This window comes from Falco cherrug, chromosome 2 (assembly GCF_023634085.1).
Source record: "Falco cherrug isolate bFalChe1 chromosome 2, bFalChe1.pri, whole genome shotgun sequence".
Taxonomy (NCBI): Eukaryota; Metazoa; Chordata; class Aves; order Falconiformes; family Falconidae; genus Falco; species Falco cherrug.
In genome coordinates, this window is record NC_073698.1 from 59,733,097 (window position 1) to 59,744,319 (window position 11,223).

The 11,223-nt window shown below is 39.0% G+C and overlaps 1 protein-coding gene across 1 annotated transcript; it reads right to left on the bottom strand.

The window, feature by feature from the left end:
- Window positions 1-1,657: 1,657 nt before the first annotated feature.
- On the bottom strand, window positions 1,658-10,876 carry SLC10A2 (solute carrier family 10 member 2). Its single transcript, XM_005440937.1, has 6 exons — window positions 10,455-10,876; window positions 7,173-7,291; window positions 5,921-6,009; window positions 3,622-3,797; window positions 2,874-3,031; window positions 1,658-1,791 (listed from the first exon to the last, which is right to left on the bottom strand). Exons 1-6 carry the CDS (start codon window positions 10,874-10,876, stop codon window positions 1,658-1,660), a joined length of 1,098 nt encoding a protein of 365 aa, XP_005440994.1.
- Between the last annotated feature and the right edge of the window lie 347 nt (window positions 10,877-11,223).

Consider the following 11,223-nt stretch of genomic DNA (forward strand, 5'->3'; position numbering starts at 1 on the left):
CACATTTACGATTTCTCCATAACAGACTTCACTACTTTTTTTTGTTTAATTTTCGTTCTGTAAAAACATAACATGCCTCGTTGTGTGCTAACTCTCACTAAGTGTGAAAACTTCACCTTGGAGGTTATGACCACTCCAAACTCCCCCCCAAAGTGAAGCAGTTTCAAGCCTCCCAGAACTCAGGAACACTTTGAGACCATTTCACCAACATGTGGTAGATAGAAATAAATTATTTTTTGTTTAATACTGGACACATTTCTGCAGCAGTGGAAAGCTACATGTTGGGAACTTAAATTCCACAATTTCAGTTGTGTTTGTAAAAAATCTGCCACATTAATTCACAACACCTTGGAAGGTCCACTTCAATATGACAAAAAGGTGTATAGTTTCCATGTGTTGATAGTTGGCTCATTCTTGGATTTTTTGGTCAGCCAAACTCTCATTCATCTGAAGTTCTCTGGTTGTTTTCTTTACTTAAGAGCTACAAGACTAATGTTACTGAATGTATCCATAAAAAATTACAGCTGCAAAAATTTTACTGCACTGTTTCTCTTAGAATTATCCTAAATTTCTCCACACTCTTGGAACAGCTTTCCGTATGTACTCTTGAATTTTCTGAGACAAATAACGTATGTATACATCCAATTATTTCTGTCTGTGGTTCATAAAATTAAAATCTTAAAGTTATCAACTACATCACATCCACGTCACAGATACTTGGTAAGTTCAAATCTATTGAGTTCATAAAATAAGAGAAATATATAACTGTCTACTAGCACTGTTGTCTCATCTTAACAGTGGTGAAAGTAGTCCTGGATAAATCAGGGACTATTTTCTTCCACTTTCAAATGCCTCTTTTTCAGTGCAGAAGTTGGTAATTTCTTACACTTCCAAAATCTCTGTTTGTTCCTTTGTATGCAGCTGTCACACTAAAATTGCTTTGGCTTACACCCTCAGCTTTGTCCCTCTGTTCATGTTTCCGGTACCTAAAAGACCCAGACGGAACATGCGTAGCTGTTACTTTCTATTACTTTGGGCAAAAAAATAGTCATAAGGTACCTTGTACTTGTTAAAATTATAGCTTTAGAATAAATTAATTATTCAAGCAATTAGTACAGTGTAATGACTTTAGTCTGCCCAGACTGACCTAAATGAAACTTTGTTTCATTATTATCTTGTTTCAATTTCATGGCTGATTCATGTTCAGTGAAAGTCCGCCAGCCTTATCAAATCTTTCACATCGACTCCTGTTGGTGCTCAGACACATTTACAAGATTTCTTTTTGTGTGGTGTGGGGACTAAGACTAGCAGATGGATTTGCAGGATCATGGGCTGGAACTTGTAGTGCAAATATCTCCTTGTTTTTTTTAGCAATAGCCCACCTTTAGCCTGCTTTTCTTTAAATAAGCCATAATAAAACATCAAATTTTTTTTAGGCAATTAGCTTCAAAACCAGATTCTACAATTGTGGCAGAAACTGCGTTCAAAATCAAAGTAGAAATTTTTCATAAGTTGATAATTTTAGAGTCTTACTGTACAATATCAGCAGAACTTCTCTTTTTGTTAAATATTTCCATAAAGCAATGGCACGTGAAAAGAGTTTTAAGTAAACCATATATCTCATATCTTTTCAGCTGGTGGGAACAAAGGTAATTGTCTATTTGGTCTCATTTGATACAAATCCTCCATTTATTTTAGCATGTGATGATGTTGATTTTGTATCTTCTTTTTGTTCTGTTTTCTCAACATCTGTCTTTGTTTTGACCCGGTGTCTTCTGTAAACCCGGTAGCCTGGGAATTGGTATATATTTAGTATTAAATAAAGAAATTATAATAAGTGCCTGAAAAAGACACTGTAGGAACATGTAGCCATGCAAGATTCTCCTTCCTTATGTTGCTAAAATATTCCAACACCGCCAGTCAGTTTCTTTAAAACTATCCTTAATTATTTTATGTCGGCAGCACTCACCACTGGAAAACTACGTTTAGAAAATAACAAGAACAACATTTTAAACTCTGCATTTGGTGTTTGACTGCTTTGTGTTCCTGTTGTGTGCAGTGGCTTTTGAAAGTATTGCCTTGGGAAGTCTTTGGGCTCTTGGTTGGGTCTGTGTGAGGGACCCTTCTGTTTCTACCCCTGCTTCTATTCTACTGAGTCCTGTTTGGCAGGAGCGGGGACGAAGTGGTTGGTTTGTCCCCACACCGTTGCCACACCAGGGAGGCTGGAGTCAAAGCTGTGTCCCTGGGGCAGTGCTCTGGTGCTGGGTAAGGCAGCTGGTCTGAGAGTGGGAGCTCAACAGTCACAGCTACTGTTAGCTGTGAGCAACAGGGACAAGGTCCTGACCCTCAGCAGGTCGGTTGTGATAGCAACAGTGCAGCTCATGAGAGGTATGTGTGGGAGGAAAAAGGGACCTTTACCTCTAATGGAAGGTATTTTCTCACATTAGCCGTGAAGCTAATGCTTGCTCTTGCAACAGCTGGTAGGAGAGGGAGTTTGTGCATGCTCGTGGGGACGGCCCTGCTGGGCAGCTGGATGCCCAGGCACCCTGGAGCAGTGGAAGAAGATGCATTTTCCCTTCCTTAGACAAAGGAAATAACAATCCTATGCTCAATGTATTCTCATGTGCCCAGTTGTAGGAGATGAACATCCCCTCCCATGCTGAAAAAGCTGTCTTCCAAATCCTGAACTGAACCTTGTATATTCCTAGTTATGTACGGGGCACAGCACAATGGTGCTGCTCAGTAATCATTTGGACCATTATTTACTTAACTATTTTCCATTTGATTATTTTTATCCCTTTTTGTTTTCTCCATATCCATGAAAAATGAGGTTGAAAATAATAATGTTATAATATAAAATATCTATACTTTACCTCCTAAAATCAGTAGTGCAAACAACAGCTGGAAGATGCTGTAGATGAGTGGGAAAGTAAACATCAGTTCAAGTTGTTCAGGAGTGAAGGAGAGCTGTACTATAGTTGAACACAGCTGAGTGTTTTGCATGCCTGTTTCCAGGGACACTGTACGACACCTAAAGGCAATAATACAAAGGCAATTGTGAAATAGCAGCCTGTGGGTCCTTATGCTTTTTAATAATCTGGATAAGCAAGAAACATGTAATAGATAACTCAGAAAATGGTATCCTTCTGCTTACATAGTCAACAAAACACTCCACAAAGCATATGGCTGTTACCGCCAGAACACACAAAATTTATGGCAGTTCAGCAATTGTCAAGGACTGTGATCCACCTTCAAGCCTTGTATGTGGCACTCACTGTCTCCCTCTCTTGTAATGATGTTCTAAATTGTAGGCTGCTGCATCTTCATGAGAAATTTTACTGCAGTCCAACCCACTTATAAGTCAGGTCTGTTTCGCTCATTTGAAGTGCAGGACATGGGCACACAAGATAGAGAAAATAGTATAGTCAGAATCTTTAAATAAAAATGTGCACAATAAATGTTTTTCTACACACAGTATCCTAGAAACAAGGTTGGGGAATGAGTGGCTTTGTAGCATAGCTAATGTTTAGGGAACATTCTCAGCACTGATTAATCATTGAGTAAAACCTTTTTCCTCAGCTGAAAAAAGACTACAGGTCTTCATCACAGTGAATTCCATACCTGTGCCAAGACAGACCAGCTATGCGGGCCAGAAAGAATCCCAGAGAATAGCCAGCTGCTGGAAATATGGTGCCAATGATCCATAATTTGGGTGAGATAATCCAGGAGCCTTGGTAGAGTATTCCCCCAACCACAGCAATGAGCACAATGAGGATCGCTCCCACAATGGAACCAACCTGTGAGTGGCAAGAGGAAAGGCTGTGTGTATAAGACACCCCAACAAAATTTAATGGCATCAAACATAGCGTCAAACATGCCCATAGATGTCTCTGAGTCACTGAAACATCTTATTAAACATAAACCCTAATGTCTGCGGCAATGTAATTCACAGCAGACAGATTAGATAGCTGCCATTTTTCCCAAAGGGGAGATGTATGATGTACTTCAACATGTGACTGCAGGTATAGACCAAGGCACAGCTATAATAGGTATCTATAGCAGATACCTGTAAAACCAGCCTCTTGAAGTGTTGGCTATAATTGTGCTTAGAACTGGAGACTAAAATAATTTCACAGGTGTGACATGAGCAAGGAATGGTGCACAAAGAAAAATTTCCCCAGAGCTGTTGGGAAACTGACAGCCCAATACCCAGTACAATGCACTTCTCGGCCAGTCACACTCTGGGGCTTAGTACAGTGCATGCTAACTACACACCAGACTGTTAATGATAGCGAAATATTTGCCAGGTGGAGGGTAGATCTTTAATGTGGCTGAAAACTTGTGTTTGAAATCTGGCTGTGAGCTCGTATAGCATTTCTACATAGACATAGTCACTGAGTTGATCTTGTTTACTGTGGTTGAATGTACCGAGATCTTCACCACTGCTTGCCGAAAAAATGGTGACTCATTCTCTTGCCAACATCTAACTGAAATATTTGCCCTTATGGCATACATTGCCAGGGATCTCACTGGCAGGCTTCTGGGGCTAATCTTAGGGGAATCCATTTCTCAGCTAAAACATGTATTCCCATTGAACTGGATTCATCAGTCTTTGGCTGAAGATTTTTTAAAAGCACTGAGTGAACAAGTACTTTTGTTTGACTGAGCTATTAACCACATGCACCTGGGAAGAAGAAACATGGTCTGGCCATGAGAAGCTCTTCTATTTCACCTGGCACACTGGCTTGGTGCTCTTAGCTTCATTTCTCACTATAGGGACCTTAGTCTGACAGCTACAGCTCAATCTTCACTGATGCTTTATTGACCTACATAAAACAAACTATCAATGGACCCTACTGTGGGTTGCTCATTCACCTGGTAAGAAAGAGGATGAAATGGCATTTTGCTGAGAGAACAAGTTTCTTTTCATGTGAGTACAACTCCATGCTTTTCCCTTAAAAGGAACAGTAGTTTTGAAACCAGCACTCAATAGTGTCCAAGTTCATAAAGTAAGCTGTGAGTGCAGTTAAAAATACAACACAATAAGCTAACAGCTTAAGAAAATGAATTGACTGAAAAGGACCTTATTTGTGTTCTGTGCTTCCTGAGCTGATAGCAGAGAAATGATACCAAGGTATATGTATGAATAACAAGTTGGTAGATTAGTTTTCTTTAAGAAAATTTAGGAAATATATGTGTTAACTAAGAATGGTTAACAAAGGCCAAGGGTGCTCAGCACATTTGACAATCATTTTAAACCTAAACCTAATGTTCAGAATGATTAATTTGCTGTTAACACTAATTGCAGCTAATTTGTTGTTGTTATTATTATCATTAATATTTTTATTTTGGTGAGAATAATTTTTGCCAAAAGAAATATTTTTGATGCATCTGAAGCTATCTTGCAAAGACAGTTGAATTTTGCGAATAGTTGGATCTTTTTAACAGTTGGAACATTTTCAAAATTTTTTAAATAAAAATTGACTTCACACTCAAAATTTCCCCTGAAAAAAATCAATAAACTGTTTTAAAAGTAGAAAGTTCTTTTTTTTCTTTATCCAGAATGTTTTCATTTTTTATTATTTTGCAGAGAAAAACAGCTTCCAGTTGACCTGAATGATTTTCCTTCCAATTTCAGTTTACATTATAAACTGAACTCAATTATTAACATAGTTGTAGCCAAAGACAAAAGTAGGCTCTTTGGATAATGATGGTTTCTAATAATGTATGCAACCCATGCATGTTTGTGCAGGGGGAAAGCAATACATTTCCGCAGCGTCTCATTTGTTTTCTGCTGAAAGCTTCCTGGCTCTTATGAAGTCAGATACTAATACCATGAATAGCAATGTACTGCTTCAGTGGTGCCACTGATTCCATAATTTGTCCATAATTACTAATGCTTCAGCCTTATATAGCCTACCTTAAGTATGATTTTTGCTTTACTGGGCCATCTGTGGTTAACGTATATTCCAAATGAAACAGGAATTACAAGAGCTACCAGTGAAATTCCTGTAAAAAAGAAGAGAGAAGTTAAGCCCATGTATCACGCACAAGTTCACGACAGGAGGACAGACAGGCACGGTGTAGAGCCGCTGAGGGTATGGAGCAAGTCTTCAGAGGGTGTCTGTGGTATGCCCACCCCAGAGCATGCATGCATGCTCTACCAGAGCCTGCCCATTTGCTTTTCTATAGAGTCTGTTATCCTTGGCAGCCTGTTGAAGTAATTGCCATTCTGCTGAGCTACATGCTCATTCACCTGCATCAGAAAGGCAGACAGAAATTTGAGTGTGCTAATCATCACTATCCTGTGACGTGAGTAGCTATATTAAATGTTCATTTTGTTTGCAGGTGTTTTGCTACTGTACCATATCAACAATTGGTTTAGAGCTTCTTTTGTTTTGGCTTCCCCCTCCAGTATTTATTTTGAAAGCACAAGCAATGTGTATGTTTGTTTTTTGGTTTTTTTGTTTTGTTTTTTTTTTTTCCCAGGACAATGGAAAATGAAATTGAAGAATAGCAAAGTAATTCTGGTGGCTTTTAAGATTAGCACAACATGGAACCGTGCTTGATATATACCAGGGCCACAGCTCTGCAACGCACTGGAGCATGTATTTCCAAATACTTTGACTATTCTGTTTTTATAGCCGGATGAGATTTTTGACAGGAAGTCAAATGAAGCCACTCCTGGCAGTGTAGATTGCAGCTTTTCAAAGAGACTCTGCAGTTTTAATCACTTGCTTAATTATCCACGTCTGCTTAAGTACTTTGCCAGATTACGGCCTCAGCACTTAGCCTTTAGCAGGATTGTGCCTGCCCTAGAGATGTTACAAAGACTTTCATCTGGGGGAAGCAGCTATTCCTGTATGAATTATTCTGTATTCTTACCCAGTACCATGCAGGTCTCCAAAGCATTTGGAAAGAAAAACATGCACAATCTCATCATAAATATCTGTACAAAATTTATAATGACTTCAAGTCTTCTGCAGAGCTGTGGATGATGTGATCTAGGTACCTAATTTCCATGGAAGTTCCTGGAAAGTAGGAGGATGAATTTTTTTTAAAATCTGGAGTAATTTCTTCATGACTGCAGGATGACGGTGCAAAGGTGGGTGTTACTAGAGGGAGGATAAAGATGAAAGTCAGAAACGAAAATGCTGGTTCACTGGACTCACCAATACTGTCGTAGGGGAGCACAATTGCATTAGAGTCAGTCCACACCTTGGTGTAAATAAAGAGGCAAAGTGGCATCATTCCCATTGCAAGCAGCGTGGAGCAAGTTGTCATGCTGATGCTGCAAGAAATTGGTTACAGTGACATTTCATCTCATGCTAGCCTGTAGTTTTTCTCATTTTCTTATTACAGTATTGCAGCTTATGAAATATTGGACAAGAAATGCTGCTGGCTACAGTCAATTTATCCTGCATATAAGGTTAGAAAAAAGCTAAATGGAAGGAATGACTTCTGCTGAAAAAAAAAAAAAGAAACACAAAATATCAACGTGTTCTGCAGCCACAGAACGATAACTTTCAGGGCAAATGAGGCAGTCAGACAGGTGGCCATGAGGAAGATCGGCTGGCAAGTCTGTCTGCATGCTGCCTGTCTGGCTGGCTTCTGAGAGGCTGGCAAACTGGACAGGGTCAGACGGACATCAAATGGAGCTTTCCGTTATAACAGCAGTTCTAGAGTGTTAAAATTTCAGTCCAAAGTCAACAGCGAAAACCAAAAATATTTCATCATCTAGGATTTGTGATATAATAAAATTCCCTTTCCTGGCTTGTTTTGCTCTAGGCCAAAGCGTAGGTGCTGAGAGAAGTTGACCATAAGTATTTTTGCTTCATTTGTTTGTGCAAAGACATTTCTGTTTTAAAATACAGTCTTGAAACATCAGACCTGATACAACTTGTACTAAAAGATGCGTTCTGCTACAGGAGTGAAGAAGGAGAAAAGGCAAGACAGATAGAATAAGGAGGGAATTCTCAGAATCTGAGCAGAATAGATAAAATCATGCCTATAATTCAGTCCTCTGACAAAAAAATAATGAGAGAGGGTTCTAGTTAAGGGACTTTGGAAACTTCCTTATGAATCTCACTTTGGATTTTTTTTTTTGTGTTGCTTGCCCTCAGAAAAGGGACTACTGACCCCATGCCACAAACTGGACAAATCTAGAGAAATATAGAACAATTAATACAGAAACCACAGGAATAGCTGCGTTAATTTTGGTTCCTGTCATTCTCTGCTTCAGAGTCATTGAATAGAACTTTGTATGAGCCTCTGGCAAGAGAATTCCTACACACAGAGAAAAAAGAGCCATGACCTACAATTAAGGTCAGGTGAAGCCCCAAATGGATAAAAAAGCTTATTTTTCCTGCTTCCGTATCGCCTACGTCTTCGTACTGTCCCTGTACCTACATCCTGCTCCAAAGTGTGCGTGTTGTCTAACCCCCGTCGCTGTGTTCACAGAAGCTCCTGGGGGAGCTGTGGAGGAAAGGAGATGGTGTTTCAGAAGCAGCTGTTCATGTGAAATATCAAGAGATGTCAAAACCAGATGTCCCTATGGGAAGCTTTGGAGGATATAATCTGGGTCTGAGTTGCTATAAAACCTCTTACTTCACCTACCTGTGATTATATGAGCAGAGAAAATGAATTCCTGCTCTAACTTATGGCCTGTTTGCACTGGGATGTTTTGAAGCAGGACTGTAGACAATGGTGATGGATTGTTATGTGTAAACACAAAATACTACCGGTTAAAAAAATCTCTTTGTCTGATACGATGGGCAGGCTTTCTATAATACTGTTCTGGCTCCAGAAACCAGCCAAGCTACTTAGACTGTTATTCCTCTATCAAGAACTGAAGATGCTTGCATTGCCATCGCTGCTGTACCTTCCATATCCTCTGATCCCTGCTTTATTGTCACAAAGATACTGACAAAAAGCCTTTGTTTTCTTAAGGAAAAGGTCTTTACCTGAAGAATAACCTCTTACAGGTATTTTCAATTTACTTCACCTTCTGCCAGGATCATGGGATATAAACCCTACTCATATTTAATAACATCATCAATTCAGATTTTTACCATTGATTTCAGTTGGCATGACTCAACAAGAGAGATCTGGGAAAGCATAGTTTAGCACAGTGTATTCTTCTGAGGAAAGATTAGGACAGAATTTCAGACTTGTGCTGGATATCTTTCCATCTGTGGTTTCTTAGACCTGTATTTACTGAAATTGTCTTACAGTTCCTAATATCATAGGTGTTTCCTCCACAGTGAGGAAGTTGGTGATTAGCAGAGCTGACCTCATACATAATTCGAAAGCTGGTATTACATTAACACCTGTATGTGACAGAAAAGTTCACTATTTTCAAAGTATGGAAAAAATGTCTTACTAAAACTACAAGTATTAGCATTCTTAATCTATTTGCCCTAACTCCACAGCTTTCTTACTTCTATTATTTTTTCCATTTCTAATTCAGAGTGGCATAAGATAAATTGAATGAATGCTCCAATTTATGTGACTCTGTGGGAAATAGAGAAATAATCCTGTTTATTTTAGAGCAAAGTAATCAGGATATAAAAATAAAAAGATGGCTCATTTTTAAAGGCTGTTAGAGTTAATGAACCCCCCCTGGAATTTGCAACAAGAGTAGCGTTCACTTCTCTTGCGTGTTTGATGTCCTAGGCCATGCCAGGTGCCTTACGTATCTGTTTCTGACTTCAGAGCACCCTGTCACCGAGACCACCACACTTCGCCACAAAGGAGTTTTTTCATTGCCCCCAGTATGCAGGGCTGCCTTAGTCAGTGGCCTCTAGCCTGTCAAACTTTGCAGAAGGTGCCAGGAGCAGATAGAATTACTGCAAGTGACTTTCATTTGTATTAGTTCCCAAAAAGAAAATCTGTGTCTGTCCATTCATTGTATAGAACACAAAAGGAGGGAAAATGTTTTTCCACAGGTGGTCTTTTTCAGTAAACATTACTTCAAGAACTGTTGCATAGCCACTGTTTTGTACAGAGGATTCAGATCTTAAAATCCTTTGTTATATATATATATATATATATATCTCTATACTTACTGCCCAAGATCTTGGGTGAAACAAAATCACCAAAGTAGCTCTAACTTGGACATAGATGTCATAACCCTTAGTGTCTCAGCAGTCTTCATAAATGCTATTTTCTGCAGGATCTGAAGATTTACAATAATTTTTAATATACACTATATACAATAATTTTCTAGTATACACAATTCAGTTGTGTTATCTTCTTCTTGAATTCTCAGTGAACCAAGGATATTTGCTTTTCAGCTTATATTTACTACTATAACAGTAAATGAACATCTTTACAAAAGCAAGCTCTACCATGCATAGTCCAGGAAGCTAAGGTTAAAATCGGACAGACCTTTCCAATATAAAGTTTACAATGTAAAAAGCCACAAGAACTACTTAGAGAATGGCTGCTCTTACCTTAGGTCCATGTCTCCATCCACCCAGTAGGCGATGATATTGGAGGCTGTGCCCCCTGGACAGCATCCCATGATCAGCACCACAACAGCTTGAACAGGAAGCACGTTAAAGACCAGAGACAGCAAGAAGGCTGTGAGAGGCATTATTCCAAACTGGCAAAGGAAACCCACTAAAATACCCCAGGGTCTTTTTATGTGGCCCCAGAATTTCTTAGGTTCCACATTGCAACCCATGGAGAACATCACCAAAGCCAGCATGATTGTTAGAACAGTACTTAAAACTATGCTCAAAGTTTCATTAAAATTATCTTCTTGTAACACACAAGATGTGCCATTGCAAATTGTAGCATTTGCTGGACAAGCCGTGGAGTTTTCTGCCAAAGACCTAGCGTTAAATTGCTGGGAAAGAAGGTATGTCTGCATTTTGAAATACAGAACTGCTCAGTACATCCGAGGCAAACTTTCAAGCCTGTGTAAATGGTTGTTTGTCAGTGACTCCTTTTAAATGATCCAGGAAGCAATAAAGTGCAATAAATACTTGAACACACTTACTATTCTTGAAGGGTTTGGTGCAGTGCTGATTCATATAGTTATAAAAGTTCTACTTGCTTGGTACAGTGACAATTAATCATTTATTCATATGATAATGAGGAATCCCACATAGAGAGAATAGCTGTGTTAATATTTAAGGATGTAAAGGAGGCTTGTGGGGTAGCTGAGCACATTAAATGAGAATCACAGGAGGAAGAGAAAAGTTTAGATTTCATTCT